The 24,188-nt window shown below is 35.4% G+C and overlaps 1 protein-coding gene across 1 annotated transcript; it reads left to right on the forward strand.

The window, feature by feature from the left end:
* The first annotated feature begins 443 nt into the window (after window positions 1-443).
* mipepa (mitochondrial intermediate peptidase a) lies at window positions 444-23,831 on the forward strand. Its single transcript, XM_059533434.1, has 19 exons — window positions 444-848; window positions 918-1,091; window positions 2,987-3,075; window positions 3,156-3,242; window positions 4,028-4,091; window positions 4,182-4,364; window positions 4,482-4,638; window positions 4,773-4,821; window positions 5,167-5,227; window positions 5,388-5,440; window positions 5,913-6,066; window positions 6,177-6,254; window positions 7,135-7,339; window positions 7,454-7,563; window positions 7,802-7,876; window positions 8,662-8,778; window positions 12,573-12,694; window positions 14,091-14,164; window positions 23,325-23,831. The coding sequence occupies exons 1-19, from the start codon at window positions 705-707 to the stop codon at window positions 23,423-23,425; spliced, it is 2,097 nt and encodes a 698-aa protein (XP_059389417.1). The 5' UTR covers window positions 444-704; the 3' UTR covers window positions 23,426-23,831.
* Window positions 23,832-24,188: the final 357 nt, after the last annotated feature.

The following is a 24,188-nucleotide window of genomic DNA, read 5'->3' on the forward strand; positions in this document are numbered from 1 at the left end:
AGACAGACAGACAGGCCGAGACAGACGGACAGACAGAGACAGACAGACAGACAGACAGACAGACAGACAGATAGACAGAAACAGAATGATGTTGTTTTTAAAAACGTGTTGAGTTAATGTGTAGTTATGTGAAACTATTAATGAAATTATTAATGATTTGAATAATAGAAAATAATTAATGATATTAATATACACAGTACTGTTGTTGATATATATATATATATATATATATATATATATATATTATGGAATCAAAAATGTAAATGTTTAAGCTAAAAAAAACAGACAGATTGTTTATTATTAGTAATAGTATACAGAAAACTCTCGCTAAATCATATAATTGCGGAGATTATTGTTCAGATAATAGTTGAACCTTTATTTTGAAATACATAATCGCTTATATTCACTTTCGATAAACTCACCGTAACATATTTGAACATCTTGTGAATAATTGTATCAACTGTACTATTTCAATTAAACACATTTTAGCGTTTTAGAGTGAAATATAATTTGTAGAAATTCTCACGAATTTATTTCCGTGTCGAAAGTGCTGCTGTAAAATCAATATTCTCACTGTCATTAGAAGGAGCATGGCGTGCGTCTTTTCTTAAACCCCCGTGAAGTTGCAGTCGTTTTACTCCGTTTGTAACAGTTGTTCAGTCTAGGTAGTTCAGTAGTCGGTGAATGTTGAGGTCAGTGCAGTAATGTCCGTGTACAGACCGCTGTTGTGTGTGTTCCGGCACGGGACAGCAGCGCGCGCCTGGAGGACAGTCACCACCTGGTCACCTGTAGGAGCTGCTTTCAATGCCAGAGTCCACAGGAGACTAGACCTCTTCCACCAAAACGTGGTACGTGCCTGTCTGGATCTGTGTCAGTGTAATGGTTATCAGAGTATTATACACACATGTGTCTATCAGGGGCTGTTTGGAGTCCCGGAGCTCAGCTCTGCGGGGGGCTTCGAGCTGGTCCAGGACAGAGCCCTGCAGGAGACTCAGCAGCTGCTGGAGAAGGCCTGCCGCTGTCCTCCTGGAGCCCAGACCGTGGAGATATTTGACAAACTGTCAGACAGCCTGTGCAGAGTGGCAGACATGGTAAACCAGTTCAACATGCTGCATTTACACTCATTCATTCATTCATTCATTCATTCAGTCATAGAAGGGGATGAAAAACAAGAGCTTTAGCAGACTGATCTTCTCATTTGACATTCAAAGCTGTGACGGATTGAAGGAAATGTGGTGTGTGTACAGATAGATAGATAGATAGATAGATAGATAGATAGATTTATATACTGTATGATAGAGACATTTATTTATTTTGAAAGAAGTCTCTTATTCTCACCAATGCTGCATTTTTGTATTACAAAATACAATATAAACAGTAGTATTGTGAATTATTATTACAGTTTAAAATAGCTGTTTTCTATTTGAATATATTTCAAAATATTTATTTGTGTGATGGCTAAGATTAATTAAATAAAAGTTGCGCTGCTTAATCATTTTGTGGAAACTGTGATACGTTTTTTTTTTTTTCAGAATTCTTTGATGAATATTTAAGTAAACAATTTAAAAAAGCATTTATTTGAAGTAGATTTCATCTGTAACATTATAAATGGCTTTGCTGTCAATCAATTTAATGCATCCTTGCTGAATAAAAACAACAACAACAACAACAAAAAAACATTTGAATGGCAGCATGTTACATTTCAACATTGATGATAATAACAAATGTTTCTTCATCACTAAATCATCAAATTAGAAAGATTTCAGTGAAGACTGACTAAGTTACATTTTAAAATAGTCAAATAGTATACAGTTTAAAAACGATTTAAATTGTAAAACTATTTCGCAATATTATTTTCTTGCTGTATTTTGATCAATAAATCCAGCTTTGATGAGCAAAAGAGACCTCTTTCAAAAACATTAATAACGTATACAGTACAGACCAAAAGTTTGGAAACATTACTATTTTTAATGTTTTTGAAAGAAGTTTCTTCTGCTCATCAAGCATGCATTTATTTGATCAAAAATACAGAAAAAAATAATAATATTGTGAAATATTATTACAATTTAAAATAATTGTTTTTAAATTTATTATGCTTTAAATTATCATTTATTTCTGTGATGCAAAGCTGAATTTTTAGGATCATTATCACATGATCCTTTATAAATCATTCTAAAATGTTGATTCATTATCAAAGTTGGAAACAGTTCTGCTGCTTAATATTTTTTCAGAACATGTGATACTTTTTTAGGATACTTTGATGAATAAAAAGTAAAAAAAAAAAAAAAAAAAAAGAAGCTGTCTTTTTAAAATATAAATATTTTGTAATAACAATATACACTAATGGTCAGTAATTTGGGGTCAGTAATTTTTTTTTCTTTCTTTTTTTTTTAAATAAAATCAATACTTTTATTCAGCAAGGATGTGTTAAATTGGTAAAAAGTGATAGTAAAGAAAATATATTATTAGAATATATATTAGAATTTTTTTTTCATTTTGAATAAATGCAGTTCTTTTTAACCTTTTATTCATCAAATATATTAGACAGCAGAACTGTTTCCATCACTCATAATAAATCAGAATATTAGAATGATTTCTAAAGGATCATGTGATAGCCTGGATGTTACATGTGACACTGAAGGCTGGAGTAATGATGCTGAAAATTCAGCTTTGCATCACAGGAATAAATTATTTTTTTTAAAGTATATTCAAATAGAAAACTATTATTTTAAGTTGTAATAATATTTCACAATATTACAGTTTTTTCTGTATTTTTGATCAAATAAATGCAGGCTTGATGAGCAGAAGAAACTTCTTTCAAAAACATTACAAATAGTAATGTTTCCAAACTTTTGGTCTGTACTGTATATCTAAATACAGTACATAAAAAAATGTATATATATATTTTCATTATATATATATATATATATTATATATATAATATAATTTTTTAAATGTTTATCTTTTCTTTCTTTCTTTTTTGTAGGCAGACTTCATTAAAGTGGCACATCCCGACCCGTCATACCGGGAGGCTGCAGAAAAGACTTGTATAAACATTGGCACTATGGTGGAGAGGTGGGCATTGAATTTATATCCTCTTAATTAATTAATTTATTTATTTTCTGATATCGTTCGATTTTTAATTTCTCTTATAGACTCAATACCAATGTTGATTTGTGTAAGAGCTTAAAGGACCTGCTGGATAACGAAGAGATGGTTTCCAAGCTGGACCCAGAAACCAGGTATAAATCAGACCTCTTATTTTATTTGAATATATCCACCTTATTTTTCCCATTAGAGCGTGCACGACCGTTTGTAAAATTGAATGTGTCTGGCTTCCGGTGTCATCCACTTCCAGCTAATTTTCCCGGTACAAATCGACTCGTTTTGCTGCTTGATATTGCAAACTGGTGTTTTTATTTACTATATTATTTCAATGTTTTTTTCTTATTTATAAACACACTGGTTTGAAGCACAAACTATTTTGTTGCTTACAGCACCTATATATGTGAACTTGGACCACAAGACCAGTCTTAAGTGTCAATTTAAATAAGCTTTACATCGATGTATGATTTGTTAGGATCGGACGATATTTAGCCGAGAAACAACTAATAAAAACATTGAATCAGAGGGTGCAAAAAAAAAAAAAAAAAACCTGAGAAAATCACCTTTAAAATTGTCCAAATGAATTCTTTTCAATGCATATTACTAATCAAAAATTACGTTTTGTTATATTTACGGTAGGAAATTTATAAAATATCTTCATGAAACATCCTTTCTTATCCTAAGATCCTTTCCTAATATCCTAATGATTTTTGGCATGAAAGAAAAATGGATAATTTTGACCCATACAAGGTTTTTTTTGGCTATTGCTAAAAATATACCCCGAGACTGCTTTTGTGGTCCAGGGTCACATACAAGCTCTTACCACAGGCATAGTAGATGAAACTTAAAAGTTGCATCTTATTTTTATTTCTAAAAAAAGAATGTTTTAATATTAACACAATGTAATGTTTTATTCATGCAGAAGAGTGGCTGAACTGTTCATGTTTGACTTCGAGATAAGTGGAATCCATCTGGATAAAAAAAAGGTCTGAACTGTTGTTTATGCTTCTGAATCTCGAGTGATCTCCGTGTGAGACGCAGCTATGCATCTCACAGATTACGTTTGTTTTTCACAGAGGAAAGAGGCTGTGAACCTGAACGTGAAGCTGTTGGATTTGAGCAATCAGTTTCTCATGAGCTGCCACATGCCCAACAGAATCGAGAAGAGAGTTCTTCCTGAACACATTCACCAGCACTTCACTAAAGACGGGAATTACATTCAGATCGGAGGCCTGAATGCAGATGCGCCTGATGATCTGGTAGATCACTTTCCTTCATTAGTTGAAATAAAGTTGCATAAAGATTGATTGAAATTAGGTTCAGGTTGCTCTGTTGTGGAGTGACTAGTGTTTTTGGTCCCTGCACTTGTTTTTCAGGTCAGGGAAGTTGCGTATAAAGTTTTCCTCTACCCAAATGAAAATGTGATGCACATACTTGAGGAGCTGCTGTCCTGTAGAAATAAACTGGCTCGCTTGGTTGGTTATGAATCGTATGCACACAGAGCATTGAAAGGAACCATGGCCAAAAGCCCAGGTAGACTTTATTCTTCTGAAATAGCCTCTTTCTTTACTAATTTTCTACCTTTAAACTTGAAATGTGAGAATTAGTTAATATTGTACAAATAATGTTATTATATTATATTATATTATAGGTCTGTTTCTCCACAGAGGCAGTTATGAGTTTTTTACAGCAGATCACAGACAAGCTCGCAGACAGGTTGAGTTTTCTCTCTTCTGTATTTTGTCGATTGCTTTAAGCTGCTGGTACATAATAATGAATATAATATGTGCAAAAGTTTTCATGTTTTTTTAGAAAGTGTAATAGTTGATCTTATTCTAGCAGATGCCAGTAGGTGTCACCATCAACTACGTTATTTATGGATAACATTGTGGCAATAATAAAGTCTGAACATTGTATTGTATTGGTGGCTTTGGTTCATAATTATATGTATAGAAAAAACATGCACATTTAACTTTTGCGTAGGGTACATGTTTTTATAATATAAATTGCATTGTATATTATGTTATATAATATGTGGACTGGAATTTCTGTCAACTTTAGGACAAAAAAGGAATTTGAAATGATGAGGGAAATGAAGATGAAACTCAACCCCAGAAATCCCGTAAGCACTGCTCATTTATCTGCGATATTTGAATGTTCATATTATCCGATTTCAGCATGTAGAATGTTAGAAATGGACAATTTTGCAAACTTACTAATAACCTGCGAGTTTAAATGAGAAATAGTCCAGGATTAAACCAGGATTAAATCTTCCTCCGTAGGAGCTAATGCCGTGGGACCATCCGTATTTCAGTGGTGTGATACGTGCAGAAAGGTAGGAGTTACATGAATCAAAAGTGAGAGGAAAGACGTATGATGTTACAGATGTGTTCTGATTCAAATAAATGTTAATCAAAGAACCCTAAAGAAAATGTATCAAGGTTTCCATAAAAATATTAAGCAGCACATCTGAGTTACTTTACGTTTTTAATTAATAAGGTTTTGTGCTACATGATTTCTACGTTTATTTTCACCATCTTGTAATTTCTCTTTTGTAGTCTGTAAAAAAGAAAAAAATAAGTTTTTATTTTTGTAAAAAAGTGTTCCTGTGGCTCAGTGGTAGAGCATTGCATTAGCAGCGCAAAAGGTTGTGGGTTCGATTCCCAGGGAACACATGTTAGATAAAAACTGTTGCGCTGTAAGTCGCTTTGGGTAAATGCATCTGCTAAATGCATGAATTTATTTTAAAATCTGTGCATTGACGTTAAGGCTTTCCTAACATGGCATGTTGTGTTTTATCTCTGCAGATTCAACATCGAGCCAAGCCTGTACAGTCCGTACTTCTCTCTGGGAGCGTGTATGGAAGGTCTGAATGCTCTTTTCACACAGCTGTATGGGGTATCTCTGCTGGCTGAGCAGCCCAGTGTTGGGGAGGTCTGGAGCGAAGATGTGCGCAAGCTGGTGAGTTCACACTTTTGTGCTTGAACCTAGTGGACTTAAATAAGAGCTCATCTTCGGGTCAAGGCAACTTCGTTTCTAATGTCACTTGTCATTATGCATTGTTCCTTCAGGCTGTGGTGCATGAAACAGAGGGACTGCTGGGATACATCTACTGTGACTTCTTTTACAGACCAGACAAACCTCACCAGGTAAAGAAGGATTTTGATAGCCAATCTACTTCTAGTGCCATTGGTTTGTCCTTCTTCAATAAGTATTTGTTACACAACATTATACAATCATTCACTCAACCAGTTCATTAAGAAACATTGATTTATTAAGGAAAGAGACAAGTTACTATTTTTATGAGTCACTGAATCATTCACTCAACTAATTCATTCAAAAACATTTATTCATTTTAGAAAAAAATTGCTTACTGGGTAAGTCATTAATTTTTCCAAACCCCTGCTTTGCGTGACGCTAATCTGCGTTGATTGCTCGGTTTCATTTCCATTTCATCACACCTGTAATGTCTGATAAAGCAGTGTTTGTGAGCGCAGTGCTGCTTTGTGTACAGCCGTTACTGGAGGAAACAGCTATTTTTAACGTTCCAAAAGCAGCACCTAGTGGCAAAGAATGAATGTTTTCCAGGTCTGCGTGCACAAGTGGGCGAGCAATGTGCTCATTTTTCACGTTGACATCAACATGAAACAGCTTGGGATTAGTTCTAAAAACGACTTCTTTTTTTTTTTCTTTATTTTGTAATGTTTCAGAGTCAACTCTTTCTTTTGAGTGTATATATAATAACTTTACACACGGTGTACTTTCAGATTTAAAACTTTGCATAATGTTTTCATTCACTTAGAGCTGTGTCACACACTGCATGAAAGGTCATGTTCAAAAATCCATAATAGGGAGACTTTAAGGAAAAACATACGGTCATTATGCGGGAGTCATTGAATGATTCACTCAAGTGATTTATTCAAAAACACTGATTCATTCAGGAGTAAAACTGATTTATTCAGGAATTAATTTTTTTTTATTGCAGTCAATCAGTTTTGATCAACCCGGCTTCATTTGTGTGCCACTCAGGACTGCCACTTCACTATTCGTGGTGGAAGGCAGCTGGAAGATGGGCAGTATCAGCTGCCGATAGTTGTCCTGATGCTGAACCTGCCTCACCCCACTCGGTCTGCTCCCACACTGCTCAGCCCGGGCATGATGGAAAATCTCTTCCATGAGATGGGCCACGCCATGCACTCCATGCTGGGACGCACCCGCTACCAACATGTGACGGGTATGATATGATAACTACAAAAATAAGCTCTTTTTGTCCAGATTTGTGGTTCTGCTTCAGCTTTGAAATGTGCCTGTAGCAGCATAATCACAGTGATCTTGTTTCTGTCTTTAGGAACACGGTGTGTCACTGATTTTGCAGAGGTTCCTTCTATTCTAATGGAATATTTTGCTGCAGACTATCGTGTGATCAGTCAGTTCGCTCGCCACTATCAGACCGGACAGGTACACTCTACGCTGCTCTGTTCATGTCGGTCGTGATCAGTACGAGCATCATTTCAAAACTCATTTTGAATTCAATGCATGTCACGTTTTTCAACAAATCGGAACTGACGCTTCAAATGTTTCAGAATGTCTTCATATTATTTTCTGAAGTAACTTTGTGCTCATTTTGGGGTGAACCGTTCATGTAAATGAAAATGTGATGTATGTTTCTAGTTTGATTCTATATCGTTTCTCACAGCCTTTGCCTCAAAGCATGGTGGCCCGTCTTTGTGAGTCCAAGAAGGTCTGTGGTGCAGCTGACACTCAACTTCAGGTACCATACGTTCTCATTCAGAACTGGGAACCAACTCCAACATAACCACACCACAATTGTGGAGAGTGAAATAAAACATAAATGACCATAAGTTTCGTAGGAGAGAGAATTATTCTTTTTAAAATTGATGAGCACAGGGTCATACTGTAAGTATTCACTGGTTTTAAAAGCATTAGTTCCACTCTCGTCTACGTCATTAGATCCATGATCGGAAAAAAAAAACAGCCGAAACTTGTTCCAACCCGGAAGTAAGATTTTCGGAAACAAAAATTCTCAGTCATTCTTCTCAATTATTTTTTTAAAACGTTGGTCATGTTTATTATTCGAATCCATCTCTTTAACACTGAACAACTCTGAATCCACGAAACACCGCTGTACCCTCCCCCCTTTAACTGAATCAATTCAATTAATTTGAATCAATGAAGGTAATAATTCTGTACTTTTAAAATGTAGCATTTAATAGACACTGTTAGGAAGAATCGATTTGGAAAATATACGCTCTGATATTTTCTGCTTTCCAAAATGAAAGCGCTAATATTGAACAATAAATAATGCAACAAATTCATGTTTATTCGTTTAGCGCTTTTAACGATACAAATCATTGCAAAGCAACTTTACAGAAAATCTAGGTTCTAGGATATTTAGTAGTAGCTTGTCAGTGGTGACTGTCAGTTTCTGTGCATATGGCAGAAATTTTCTTAAATTAATAAACAGACGATGGATTTATAATTGGTTTGTTGAATGGTTTCTTGAATGCTTTCTAATCTGTAAATGCTTCTCTTCAGGTTTTCTATGCGATCATGGATCAAGTTTATCACGGAAAACCCCAGAATCGATCAACTACAGACATCATGATAGACATGCAGACGAAGTATTACGGCCTGCCATATGTCACCAATACAGTACGTGTTTCATTTCAATCAAATAATGTTTCTTTTTCTGCCAATTTTTTTAATTTTCAAAATCAGTATTGGAAATCTTGTCTTAAGCATTACATATGGTCTTAAGGTCTTATATATATCTGTTAGTTATTAAATGCTTCCTAAAACTCAGTGTTTCACAAAAAGCACATCTCCCATACTGTATGGAGGTGGTCTGTTGCCCTGAGATGAAGTGATCCATTGCCGTTACTGAAGTTAATGAATGTTTGGGAGTCGTTCCTTGACTAATCCATAATAACATCTTATACTTCCGCTACTGAAGTACAAAAACACATAAACACAGTTTATGTAGTTGAGTTGTGGCCCCTTTCCTGCCGTGTGGTTTTCTACATCTTTCACAGACACTGCACGGTTAAAGGATTAAAATGCTTTTCTGCAATAACAAAGCAGAGATATAACTTGAAGAAGCACTCCCTGGGGGAAATATTTGAAACTCTTCTTTCAGAGTCTTTTTGGAAGGGAAAAAACATCGTTTGAAATGCTTTTCTCATCTCTCAGAGAAGGCCGCCTGAGAGCTGGAGCCATCTAAAACACATTTTATTTCAGAATGGCCTTCATAAAGCGTTCATCCTGGCCTGTAATTATGTGGAGCCACTGGGAATCAGGCCTCCCCCCCAACTCTAAATATTCCCCTCTCTCTTTAATTGCTTCAGCCATAATGTCTTTACCTTCCTCTAAATCACCCAGCTTCCCCCTTTTTATCCGTTATGACAGCCTCTCACAGGAACGCAGCTAATAGTATGTGTGTGTGTCTCTGGTTCCTGTAGGGTGCATGTTTTATTGACTACTAAAGAACAACTGAAAGCGTTCCTCAGTCCACATACGGCTGTTAAACCCTCCACATGTAACTCTATTGAAGAATGACAGCTCTTTTGAAACGCATCATTTTGTTGCGGTAAAGATATAAAACCAGAGTTTTTCATGACACACATGGGAACATTACCATACCTTACCACAAATGGCACAAGAGTTTCATACTAATATGAGATATTAAAAGATTGCGGCCAATGACTTATTAAGATTCACAGAGAGAGCTGTATTTACAGTTGTTTGACTTTTGTTGACATTGATTCGACTGATACCAGGGCATTGATAGTGTTCTGGAAGATAATTTCAGCTGTTAGAAACGTGGACCGGATGGAAGTTCTTGTCCTGTTGCTAATATTTGGGAATATTCACACACGGAGTTACATTCCTCTGGCTGCTGAGATGCATCACGGGATGCAAGGGGCAAGTCCAAAAAGCAGGGTAATACCATGTCAGATTTGGTCCTTTTTGTTCGTTCAAGGCCCTTATCTAAAGTTCTGGGAATGTGAGAATCTTATAAATGTACATTTTTAATGATCTGATGGCCAGCAGCCTGACAGGACCCATCTGCAGTGGAAATATTTCCATAATGCAATACAGATTTTAGGCGGGTGTTGATAGTCAAGTAGCTGTTCTGCCTTTACTAATGTCTAGCTTTCAGATGTTTCAGTACTGGAGGAGTGCATTTGAGCTTACTGAAGTCATTAGGGGCCATATGGGATATGTCTCACTGAGACTCTGGGGCTTAACTCTGTGTTATACAGCAGTTTCACCTTCTCCAACCATAACGTGTCTCTCATAGTGCTGTTTACACAACCCTGGCTCTCTTCAACATCTTTCAGAGGAACACTTAACACACTCATTCTGCGTCAGAACAGACTGTCCAGCATGTCCCTTAGTAATCATTAGAGCCAGATGTCTTTAGTCCTTAATATCATGTAGCATGCTAGCAGTGCATTTATAATGTAGTTACTACAACAGTACATAGTTATATAACACGTGTATCTGTAAAATTCTTCTGCACAGATGGTTTTAATGTAAATTGTGTATTTAGCGGACTTTAAATAAGCCTAACATCATGTCACTTGCACCCAGGTCCTGTGATGAGAGCAAATGGTCTCTAATGTATAGACGACTCATTGAGCTTTGTTTTGTTTGTTTCTTGGTTTATTGTTTTTTTAGTTTATTTTTATTGTATTTTGTTTGTTTTCTTGGTTTGTTTTTTGTTCTCTTTGTTTCCTGGTTTGTTTTTCTTTGTTTCTTGTATTGCTTTTTTTTGTTTTGTTGGTTGATTTGTTTTGTGACTTTGTTTTTTTTTCTTAATTTGGTTCGATTCAAATGAATGCATTCAAACCGGGAGCAGGAGCGTCTCGTGAGAATTGCTCACGCTCAATTAAAGCACAGCACACCTGTGATTGACTAAATATTTTACACAAAAAGTGCTAAAAATGCACAGAACAAGCATGTCTAGTGTGTTTTAATAAGAATTGGAGTATGTCAGAAAAGAAAATGAAGAATAAAAAAAAAAAACGGAAGATTTGCGCTAAACTAGCTAAACTAAACTAGTTTTTAATTATTCACTTTGGGTTAGTGTATGGTGTATTATAAAAAATAAAAGAAAAGAAAAAACTTTAAAAACGGCAGATCCTATAATCGAATAATGACTGGAACAACATGATCGGAACAGTTTTTTGTGGTTAACCATTTACATATGAATCCCCTTGTTGACAAACTTTCAAGACTTGCAAGTTGATAACTGGCCAACTTCTTAAAACAAAATGATAGTTTTTAGCTTCAAGTGTGAATACTCTCACGAGTCTGCAGCTGCAGTGATGCTGAAGTGAAGCTCACGCTTGCAGTGTGAAACAGGCGTTAGCTTTTATGTTTGGATTCTTGGTTTGGTTCATTTGTTGTTGTTTTTTTTTGTTTGTTTGTTTTCTTTGTTTCTCTGTGTACTGTTTTGTTTCTTCGATTTATTTTTGTTTGTGTGTGTGTGTTTTTCTTTTTTTTTTTGTGTTGTTGTTTTGTTTTTCTCGGTTTGTTGTTTTGTTTTGTTCTTCTTTGAAATGTTAATTCTTTCACTTGGATGTCAGTTGTTTGTTTTGGGTTTGTTGTGTTTTGTTTTGGGGGAGGGTTTTGGTTTGTTTTGAATTAAAATAACATTGATATGAAGATATTAAAATTTAATTGATCAGATACAGTAGAGAGTCACGTGATTTTAGGGGATGGGGTTTTAGATCACTTGCATGAGCACCAGGGCTGTGTCGAGACGGCATGTGAGAGCCACAGAACAGAAAGAGATTTGAGTGTGGTCCACTTAACATTCACTGGCTCCACCACACCTGTAATGACAGTGATGATGAATGTCTTTCTTCGTTCAGTCTCTCTCCAACCATCTTACTTGCTGATTTTATGAACCCAGACATCCAGTTAGATTAGCCGTATAAACTGATATTATCATATACCAACAGGTTTATTGCCCCTATTTACTGTCATATCTAGAATAGTATGCTCGTTTCATTTCCTGCAGGGATAATGGTAACAGCGGGTGTCTAAGCACTTCTCCATCCCTCAGCGATGCGTTTGAGCTAATAAGCTCTTTCAACATAACTCTAGTCTGTGTTTTAATAGCAAAAATACTTGCACCCACCCAAAACATTATCAGTCTCTTTCATTTAGCTCAGAGTAAAGTAGCAACGGGAATAGCCTTTGCACCATTTGTGCTCTGGGAATGTAAATATTTAGTGATGAATATGGTCCTGAAGGCATTGTGTGGCAATAACCTGACTCTTTCATTTAGTTGGGTCACTTCTGCAGCTGAGATATTGAATGTTGTTAGCATCAGCATGTTTCCAGGTTAGGAAATAACTTGGCAAGGGTTTACAGCGATGTAACAGGAGTATTCCTATGGCAGCTTGTGATTATTTCAGCTGCATCTGTCTCTGCAGGCCTGGCAGCTGAGGTTCAGTCATCTCGTCGGCTATGGGGCGAAGTACTACTCGTACCTGATGTCACGAGCAGTGGCCTCCATGGTGTGGAAGCAGTGTTTCTATAAAGATCCCCTCAACAGGTTCGTGAAAGACACATGCATTAGTTGTAATGCCACTATAACTTTTTTTTTCTCTCCCTCTCAGTTTTTCCCTAAAGTTTATACACTCTTAACCCTCTGGTGTTGTTCAGTCAATGGTATGATACTTGGTACAGGTTTTGGCACTTGATATCTGAACACACACTCTCACACACACACACACACACACACAAAATCATGGACATGATTGGAAAAGGTTGATTGGACCTGAATAGAAATCACACTTCTACTGTTCAAAAATGTCCTGATTGGAAATGAATGGAAAGCTAATTTCGTGTAGTAGAAACGTAACTGCACCCAAACGAAATCTTACTGAAAGCTCATTTTTTGGGATATCAAACACAACTTGTTTAGATTTATGGCTTTGATTTTATGTCAGTTTTAGAGTAAATCATGAACTAATGGAACCTTATTATACCAAATGTTTTATTTATTTAAAATGTATTTTTTTTTTTTTTTTTTGACCATTTTCATATCAATAAACTTGTTTCTTTTCTTTTTTTTACTTTGTTTTCACTTCAGCAAAAATCTGCCAATTGCCTCCTTTAAAGAGAGACCAAACTTGAAAAAATAATTCTAGTTTATATTCAAAATAATATGCTCAGAAGGTGGTTAACAGGTAAAAAAAATGGATTGTGACCATTCTACAAATATAATTTAGTACCATAAAGTCCCCTAAAAATACATATTATATAAAAAAAATTATATATATATATGTATGTGTGTGTGTGTGTGTGTATATATATATATATATATATATATATATATATATATATATATATATATATATATGTATATGTATATACACATATATGTATATACACATATATATATATATATACATGTATGTATATGTATGTATAAAAGAAAAAATAAAGGTTTTACAATATATTTTATCCATGGATTTTAAAACCATAGATGCCAGTAAAGAACCTTTATTTTAAATAGTGCATGCAACCATGAAATTCATCTAATGAATGAGATCTGTATGCCATACTGCATTAAATTACTTGATATATTTGTTTAGTTTCCCCCAAAACAGATAAACTGTACATTATAAATGTCCATATCAAGTGGATTATTATTATTATTATTATTATTATTAGGATTTAAAAGTGTACTAACTTAAAGATGGCCACGAAGTTAACATGCACAGACTGAAAACCACAAAACTCCTGATTTCATTTCATGGGGTCTTTAAAAATACCAGGATATCTTAACTACTGCGCTGTGGTTTTGTTCTTTAGCACTTCCTTTTGTTTGGACAGTTTTGGACATGTCAGGCAGTTAGAGAGGGAACATAAGGGTTTATGGGCTTGGTTTGTGGGAATGATGCTGGTAGTGTGAAGTAAACCTCTGTCTGATCACGCTGTTGCAGGGAAACCGGAGAGCGTTACCGCAGAGAGATGCTGGCTCATGGGGGAGGGAAGGAGCCCATGCTGATGGTGGAAGGTAAGAAGAGAGAATGAGCACAGTGTCAGTTCACCAGACTCAACTTGTTCTCTTTCTTAGTACATGTCCTTGGTCTTATATTGAATGATTCATCAGTGCATGCTTATAACTAGAAAAGTGCCCCAGTAATGTCAAAATGTATTAACTTACAATAAATTGCCAAGAGGCTATTTATATTACAGCAATAATAGAAACTAAGAATAGATTACTATTGGGATAAGTGAAGATGCTCTCTGAAAGACAAATTTACCAGCCCTGGTATTGTTGGAGAAAAAAAAAATTTTTTTTAATATATATAGGGCTGTAGCTATCGAATATTTTAGTAATCGAGTATTCTACCAAAAATTCCATCGCTTAATCGAGTAATCGGATAAAATGTGTTTTTGCTTAATTAAAGTGCAATATTAATTATGCAAGAGAAAATAAGACTCCTGGGTCTTGTGACGGTCACGGAGGGACCGCGCGTACAACATGGATGTTAATACGCACACATACGCACAAACACACACCGAGACTGTTTGGTGATACAAGAGTTTATTGTAATTATTGATCAGAGAGTGAATGAAATACCTGTAAACTATGTGTATTGTTCCTGTGTAGCGTTTGTCCCGTGATTTTTAGAGTCCTGGTAAGAAACAATGGCAGGAATTATTGGTTCCGCTTAGGGTGGGAATCTACCATGTATTAATTGAGCGTGGGGGTTTCAGGGGCAACGTGGCCCCTGTTGTTGCTGTTATTTCATGTTTAATGTGAACGAATTAATAACATCAAATTAGATTTATTAAGTAGAACATCATGCCAATAAGTTTCTTTCAGACTCTGTATATTTAAGGGAACATGTGTAAAGTGTTTTCTGTTAGTTTTTCCCTCCACATGTGGTGATGGTGCTGGCCACCAGTATAAATGTGAATGTCTTTGTAATGGAAGGTAGTCTGTGTTTGTTTCTGCAGTGGAGAGTGTGGCCTGAGGTTTGCAGGTATTTTATTCACTCTCTGATCAATCATTACAATAAACTCTTGTAACACCAAACAGTCTCGGTGTGTGTTTGTGCGTATTAACGCCCATGTTGAACGTGCGGTTCCTCCGTGACCGTCACAGGCCTCTTAAAATGAACAACTAAGTTTCCTTTTTTAGAAAAAAAATATTTTTTTTTTTTAAATGCAAAGAATGCAATGCATACATCAAAAATAAACATTTAAAGGAACACTCCACCGTTTTTTGAAATAGGGCTTATTCACATTATTTCCTACATTTAGATAGGTGGGCAAATGCATTTTTGTGTCAGTGCATGCATTGTTTTAGTTTGACTGGGTCGGCGTTAGCTTAGCTTAGCACAATGAATGGAATCCTTTGTTGCCAGCTAGCATGGCCTGAGTAAAAGTGATCAAAAAAATTAAAAAAACCCACCTAATTACTTCTTGTGGCCTGCGTATTCACAACGAGTACAAATAGCAATCCAGATTAACACTAGGCGATTTCCTAGGCAGATATTGACTTGGGACTATATTGTGGGGAAGCACAGGCGAACCACTGCTACTTCGGCGCAGAGATATCACGCAACACATGAAATCCCACGACTGAATAGTAGCTGCCTGGCTATTTTCCTTACAGTACACGAATGGCGATGAACATGGCTGATTTTGAGAGAGACGAAGAGGGTGACTTCTCAGACAGTCAAGAACCAGAACCATACCTATTTGAACCAGAGTTTACAGAAGACGAGCTGCGTGCTTTGGAAATAGAACGACAGGAGGAGGAGGTTGCGATTGCTCAACTGCCTGAGGACGTGAGAATGAGAGCCAACATGAACTGGTGTGAATGTGGGGGAATATGCCGACGGAAATAGAGTGTCTGTGCTGTAGAGAGTGGGACATGTTTTTGCCATTGATGACCAGGCTCAACACGTCAGATCAAGCTGAGCGTGCCCGAAGTTGTGTCACATCTACAGAGGATTTCACGGCGCTGATCCATTCTGCAGTACTCGATTTTTTTTTCCGGTGTGACAAAGTGAACTGGAAAAAACGCCCCACGCCGAATGGACCAAATGGACAGCTGTCCACAGAGTAAGTGATTATTTTAATCATGATGCATGTATAGATCGACCCATATTATACCTGTATTCACATAGAGTTGATGTTTTCACAGGCAATATAGGTTATATAGGAAGAGAAATAAAAGACAACTTACATGTGCACTTTGTTCTTCCTGTGCTTTGAAAATAGATGGGACGTCCGTATCTTTCAGACGTAGTACCGTCTTTCTGGACCCATATCCATTTTTTCAAAGTAGTCCTCTGGTGCAAAATGTTCTTCGCAAACACGATACTGCTTTATTTTGTTGAGAGGCGTTGAACTACAGATCTCCAGAGCTGCTAGCCATTTATTTCTCAGTTCCACATTAGATGGAATTCTGTGAAACATTACATTCGTGTATGTCCTTTGCTTGTTCTCACAACCTTTTGCTATGCAGGTAATAACCATGTTTGCTGTAACTTCTCAAAATAAATCATCCAAAAGCGAAGACACTCGGTGCAGGTCACGCCGGTATGTTCTTCTTCTTCTGTTTTTTTGACGCGTTGCACGCCGCTATGTTGACGGAATTCGTGGGATTTCATGTGCTGCGTGATATCTCTGCTCCGAAGTAGCAGTGCTTCGCCTAAGCAGCAGTGCTTCGCCTGTGCTTCCCCATAATATAGTCCCAAGTCAATATCTGCCTAGGAAATCGCCTAGTGTTAATCTGGATCGCTATTTGTACTCGTTGTAAATACGCAGGCCACAAGAAGTAATTAGGTGGGTTTTTTTTTATTTTTTTTTGATCACTTTTACTCAGGCCATGCTAGCTGGCAACAAAGGATTCCATTCATTGTGCTAAGCTAAGCTAACGCAGACCCAGTCAAACTAAAACAATGCATGCACTGACACAAAAATGCATTTGCCCACCTATCTAAATGTAGGAAATAATGTGAATAAGCCCTATTTCAAAAAACGGTGGAGTGTTCCTTTAAATATTACCCATTGTTTCTCTGTCTGTACTTGTACTGTGAACAATGACAATAAAGTTGACAGATGAATTAAATGCATTTAAGTGCCATTCAGTTGGGGTTTTAAATAAAGCATTTTCTGAGATGCACATTAAACATTAAACACATAAAACATTAATTTAATTTATCTTTTAATTATTGAAAATTAACTTAACTTTTTGGTAAACAAAGGGGATTTACTATTAAATATAAAACATGGAAGAAATGTTGTGTGATTAAATCTTAAAAAAATGTTAGATTTTTTTTTTTAGTGGTAGGCTATGTACATTCTGCTGAACAATAGTAATACAGGACTTTTATTTTGATGGGTTGACAAATTTCTGTGTATGTGATGTGACGCTAGTTTTACTCAAATCAAACGGTCAAATGCTCATGAAGTGACTGTCAGAGCAGTTCTGGAGATGTTGTTCATGTGTTCACGTCCTTATTTAGTGAGACAGCAGACGCTGAAATCACCGGAGCGTCACGCGCGCTTCAGTGTGTGTTAATAAACGGAGACGCGCTTCTGCGTCATTCATTAACAGAGACACGCAGAACATGCAGGATTCATATTTAAACCGACTGTTCCGGCTTAATATTTACAGATATTAGTCCATATCGTGATTTGATTTAAGTGCAATGACCTATTTTTGATTCATTTATTCAAAATTTGGCAAATTCCTTGCCATTCCGCGTTTCGCTGTAAATTCCGTTTTTATGACTGGATTCCGCGATTCCCTCCGCGTTTTCTGCATCGCTGAAATCATAGGGCTGTAGTTGTGGTATGCCAGCTCTATCTTGCAATGGACACACGACACGACGTTTTCTTTACCTTTGCCCGCGCCCTCAAATCAAAACACTGCTGACTCCTTGCAGTATGTGATTTCGGACGCAGCGCTTGTGTCTCCTTCCGCTTTCTGGGTGACGTAAACGCGTTGTGTCACATTAAAAAAATCATTGCGAAAGAACCCGACGTGAGATTTAAAATAAATTAAAAGAGGCTTCGAGGCAGAGGATTTTTTTGTAATCGAGTTACTCGAGGAATCGTTTCAGCCCTAATATATATAATAATTATAATTATTATAATATATATTCATTCATTTATTCATTCATATATATATATATATATATAATTTTTTTTTTTTTAGTTCATATCTGTACAATACAGAGTGTAATACCTTTGAAGCACATTTTTGATGGACTGTGATAGTTTTAACTCCTCTATAACTCTATAATTTCTTTTTGAATATATTACAAGTGAGGCCAGATTTATTTATTTATTTATCCAATTTAAACTTAAAAAAAAAACTTTCAAATTATTTTTATTTGTTGTTCAAATATAGTTTAGTTATTTACGTTTTCTTATTTTTCACTTGTTTCTTTAGTAGCTGGTATGGTGTTTATGGTATTTAATTTAATCGTACTTTTTTAATTAACTTTTTTTTTTAAATTTACCATTTGAATTTTATTTTCAAAATTTCATTTTAAATGACACAATTATAATATTTACTATTATAATTCAGTTATTGAGCACAATAAAAATAAAAATAATAAAAATAATTGCATATTGGTATCCACTGACATTTCTACATTAGTGTGTTCACGTCCTTATTTTCGGATTCCTTAGCTACTTGTATTTGTCACTGTTAAGTGTCCTGGATCTCAGTGGAACAAGAGCCACCCCCAGAGAGAGCCTGTAGCCTGGGCTGTTTTTATCTGCCGGGCTCCTGCTCCTCGCTGGCCAGAACCCAGTCCTCTGGTGCTGAAAGGTCCAGGCTGGATTAGATGGGATTGCAGAGAGGAGAGAGAGGAAAGTGACGGACTGACGGCCACACTGACTGAAGCCCTGTGTTCTCCAGCCATGGGCGGCACAGAGCTGTCTTTCATGGCCCTCAGCTTTCCCAGGGACCTCTATTTTAGTGGCGAAGGACAGACTGAAAGAACAATAGCTGACTGGAGCACCTGGGCTGGGATGTGTTTTAAAACTATGGCACACAGATGGTTGCATGCATGAGTTTTAGACCGAGGATCACAGGAGGGTCAGGTTCACCTTAGTTTCAAACATTCCTTAATAGGAAAAAAATAGCATTTATATTCATCGATAATGTATCAAAAAGAAAATCAGATCCTATAAATAACATCACAAATGTTAGATTTGCATTTCCTGAAAATAGAAAGGTAGAAAGGGTAGCAAATTTTTTTTTTTATATATTTATGTTATGTTTGGCATAAATGCCTGAGAGGAGCTTAATCGTTGCCATGCTACTTAGTACGTGTCTTGTTTTCAGTCAGCTGCACACAGGAATCAACATGTTGACACATAGTACTGTGTAAAGGCAGCTATAAATTGTTAAAGGGGTCATGAACTGAGAAATCAAAAATCTCTTGATGTTTTGACGTATAAAAGGTCATTGTGCTATAAAAAAAATATCATGTAAGTCTCTTAGTCTGAAAACAGCTTCTATTGAAGTCAATCTGCCAAAATTGACAGCTTGCGGAATGTGCCACTTCATGACGTAATACTGTGGTTAAACCCCGCCTCCTCAAATGATATATATGCAAATTTCATAATGACATCACTGCTGCTTGGTTTTGAATGCTGAGCATTCTATTAGTGTGAATCAATAGGAGGTGTATATACTTAAAGTACATAAAAATAAAATAAAAAGCACTATCCACTTTTATATTTAATATATTAAATAATATTATTATGTAGTAATGAAATATAATGAGGATAAAAATCTCAGTCTACAATTATTTACAGTATTTTAAATGACTTCTGAAGGATCATGTGACCGAATTCTAGAACAGTGTATCCTGGAAATATATATAAAAAACATTTTCAAATGTATTCAAATGTGTATATATATATATAATTGTGAAATGATTACACAATATTACTATTTTCTGTTGTATATTTGAGCAAACACATAAAAAAAAAGTAAAGAAACTATGGAATATTTCAGATTCTGCATTATTATTATTATTATCTCAAATCATGCTTCAGAACATATATACTCTTTACTCAGATTTATGGAAGCTTATTTCTTTCGTAGTATAAACCAATTTAAAAAAGTAATCGACGACTTGTCTCACAATTCAGACTTTTTCTCCTGCAATTTTGAGGGGGAAAAATCTTTATTTATAAAATTGCAAGAAAAAAAGTCAGAGCTGTAAGATTATCAATTTGCAATTACTTTATATTTTTAGAAAAAATATGCTTCCATACAAATTCATACCCTCATAACATAATTTGTATTTAGAATTACAAGAAGTCAAAATTGCGAGACGCACACCCAGAAATCTGTGAAACAATAGTTATGTGATATAAACTATGTTATAAACCATATAAATGATGTTCATGTAGATATATTATTATATCTACATGAACAATCTTTTTTCCAAGTTCATATCTGAACAGATCTAAAGCCTCATGGCATAATCCTGAAACTTGAGCTTTCTTTGAATTTTTATAAATTGTCTTTTTTGGACAGAGTGTTGAGACCTCCAGTTTTAATTACAGAGTCAGTGATGAAGTAATTCCAGCCTTCAGGTAGATCATGAGCTTAGTGCTTTCAACTCGTGACATGTTTCAAACAGTTAGAAACGCAGGCAAATCTCTTGATCAGCTGGGAGGGAGGCTGTAATTATCTTCTTAGTCTTTAAACATTGCTCAACTGGAGTTGAAGCAGTGTTCATTAGAGAGCAGGATCGCTGGACCTCAGTCTGTGGATTTTTCAGAGCACATAACATTGAACTCCGGTCATAAGACTTCATATAGTGTTTATGTCAAGACCTCGTTTGACCTCTTGATAATCCTGTCCTGTTTCACATGAAGTCATGTTCCACCATGTCTGTGTGCCCACGTAACTGCACAAGCTCAAGGTGTGGTGGCTCACAGGAGCCAACAGGGATTCATTGAAGAGAGATGAGCCTGTCTGGCTTTGATGTGCCCTCCAATCCCAGTCAGGAGCTCTTCTGACCAATCACAGAGAGCCTCCTCATGCATATATATATATATATATATATATATATATATATATATATATATATATATATATATATATATATATATATATATATATATATATTGTTCAAAATGTTGGGGTTTGATAAGATTACGTTTTTTGGGGATATATATATATATATGTATATATATATACACATATAATTTTAGAATACTTAAATTATGTATTTGAAAAATGGTCTAAATAAATATAAATATATACACTACACTTCAAAATCAGAACAATGTTTGTAATGTTTTTTTTTTTTTTACAGGAGTTGCTTATGGTCATCAAGGCTGCATTTATTTGATCAAAAATACAGGGGAAAAATTATATTGTGAAATATTATGATGATGTAAAATATTTTTTTTCTATTTTATTATATACATTCAAATCTAATTTATTCCTGTGATGCAAAGCTGAATTTTCAGCATCATTCCTCCAGCCTTCAGTGTCACATGATCCTTCAGAAATCTTTCTGATATGATGATTTATTATCAGTGCTGGAAACTGTTGTGCTGCTTAATATTTTTTTTAGGATTCTTTGATGAATAAAAAAGTTAAAAAGAAGAGCATTGATTTAAAATATACATTTTTTCTAACAATATACACTAGAGTTTAAAAGTGGGGTCAGAACTTTTTTTTTTTTTTTTTTAACAAAATGAAAACTTTAATTCAGCAAGGATGTTAAATTGTCAAGAAGTGATCGCAAAGATTCATATTGTTAGAAAAGATTAATATTTTGAATAAATGCTGTTCTTTTCCTGATAAAAGTATAGCAGTTTCCATAAAAAATATTTGGCAGCCAACTATTGCCAAGATTGATCATTCTAATAATAAATTAGCATATTAAAATGATTTCTTTAAGGATCATGTGACACTTTATACTGGAGTAATATCTGATGGAAATTCAGCTTTGCATCACAGAAATAAATTATATTTTAAACGATATTAAAATAGAAACCATTATTTTATATTGTATAAACATTATTATTTGTTTTCTGTATTTTTGATCAAATAAATGCAGCCTTGATGAGCATAAGAGCATCATCCTGAACATTTATCTGATATCTTTATTCTCACTGGATATGGCCTTAATTTAATTTGTCTATTTTTGGTTTTGGAAAAGGAAAATAAAGAAGTGAGTCTGGATTGGGTTGTCTTCTGAATCCTCTCTAGAGCGAGCTCAGGAAATTGGCATCATTATAGAAAGTGCTGTTGAAGCAGGAGACGTCTAGTCCCTGTGTGATCCACTCTGAGATTAAAGCAATAGTCCGGTTTACGTCTTCAGCTCTCTGAACAGCATCTGTGGCTGTAGCATTCAGTTTAAAAACAAACCTGTTCAGCTGGAGGTGCTAATGCTTACTTTTACCGACATGATGCCGGCAGTCGAAGACAGACAGGTGATTATATAAGCGGCAGGTTTTAATACTAGCTCCGTCTTATGGTTCATGCCCAACTCATGTCAAGTAGGTCAGAAGCTTCAATCCAGAGCCCAAATCTGCAGAGAATATAAAGGGGACATGATGATGGAAAAAAAAGTGTGATGGGAGGAAAAATTATATTTCAGTGCTTTTGCATTGTCTCGCAAAACCTTTTGCTTTCTTGCAAGGTAATGCAAAATTTCTCTAGGGCACACCGTAGACGCAATACGTTTTGCCATTTATACCGATCTTGTTAAATTTGTTTCATTGTATGATTTATTTATTGGGAAAGGTGTGTGTGTGTGTGTGTGTGTGTGTGTGTGTGTGTGTGTGTGTGTGTGTGTGTGTGTGTGTTTTAGAGGAGACCCGAGGGGGGAGGGCTTATTTACATTGGCAGCTATACAAGGGGAAATGAGCAGACTTCAGAGCATAGAGGAATTGTAAATCGAGTGTGCACAGTTTAGCAGGACGACACACACAGATATGAGCTGCACTGTAGACAGTAGATATCTGTCAACCTGTGGAAGACCATATTGTCATTTTTAAATGTCTCTGCCAGTGTAAATGCTGCTTAGATTTACAGTGATTCTGAAGTTAACATTATTTGATGCAAAGTATATCTAAACAAGTCATTAACAGAGGAAAATGCTCCTGCTAAAGCTTGAGAGGGTGTATGTAACTGGAAGCTGTGCCTCTTGTTTCGTGTCCAGGCATGTTGCAGAAAAGACCCTCCATCGAGGACTTCGTCAACGCCCTCGTGTCTGATCTGGAGCCTGACTTTGAAACCTTCATCATGGACTCCGAGAGCTGAGCGATTTTTCATAGCAGGATAACTTTATCTTCCTCGCTGTACTCAACACAGTTAGTATTCACGTTTAGAGAAAGGACTGTATTCATGAACCAAAGCTGAACGATCTCACAGCAGTGCATTGTGGGATATATATATATATATCTCAGTGAATCTCAGAAAACATGTCAAGAACTTGTCCAGGTCATGTTTCACATAAAAAATCAGAAGGAGGAAATAGAAATGCATGTGTTCTATTTGTTTGCTCTTTAACCAAAATAAATCAATAAAAATAGTCATAAATGCAGAATAAATATTAAGTGTTTTATACATCACACAATATTGGTGGGACTACATGAGATAATTACTAAATGTAATCATTTAAGTATGAAATTGAATTATTAATAAAATGTTTAATAATTTAGTACAACACTGGTATCATTCCTTTCGTTTATTTAACATTATTACCAAAAATTTATATTTTTACTGAATTTGCAAGGGGAAATGTTTGTGAGTGCAGGCTATAAATGTATATATAATTCATTTAATAATTCTAAAAAATTATATATCTGTGTGCGTGAGAGAGATAAAAAAGTGGTTTAATATTGTTAGTAAACATATTTTTTTGGTCCTCAAAAAAGGAGTGATGTTAATTTACTCCTAGTGTATATATAAAAATACAGTGCTTTGTATATTAAAGTTTGTATCATTTTTAGATCATTTGTGCATGACATTTTCATTCAATACTCCAGCAAAGCTTATCAAGTTTTATTTACAAATCTGATGA

Source organism: Carassius carassius, chromosome 41 (assembly GCF_963082965.1).
Source record: "Carassius carassius chromosome 41, fCarCar2.1, whole genome shotgun sequence".
Lineage (NCBI taxonomy): Eukaryota > Metazoa > Chordata > Actinopteri > Cypriniformes > Cyprinidae > Carassius > Carassius carassius.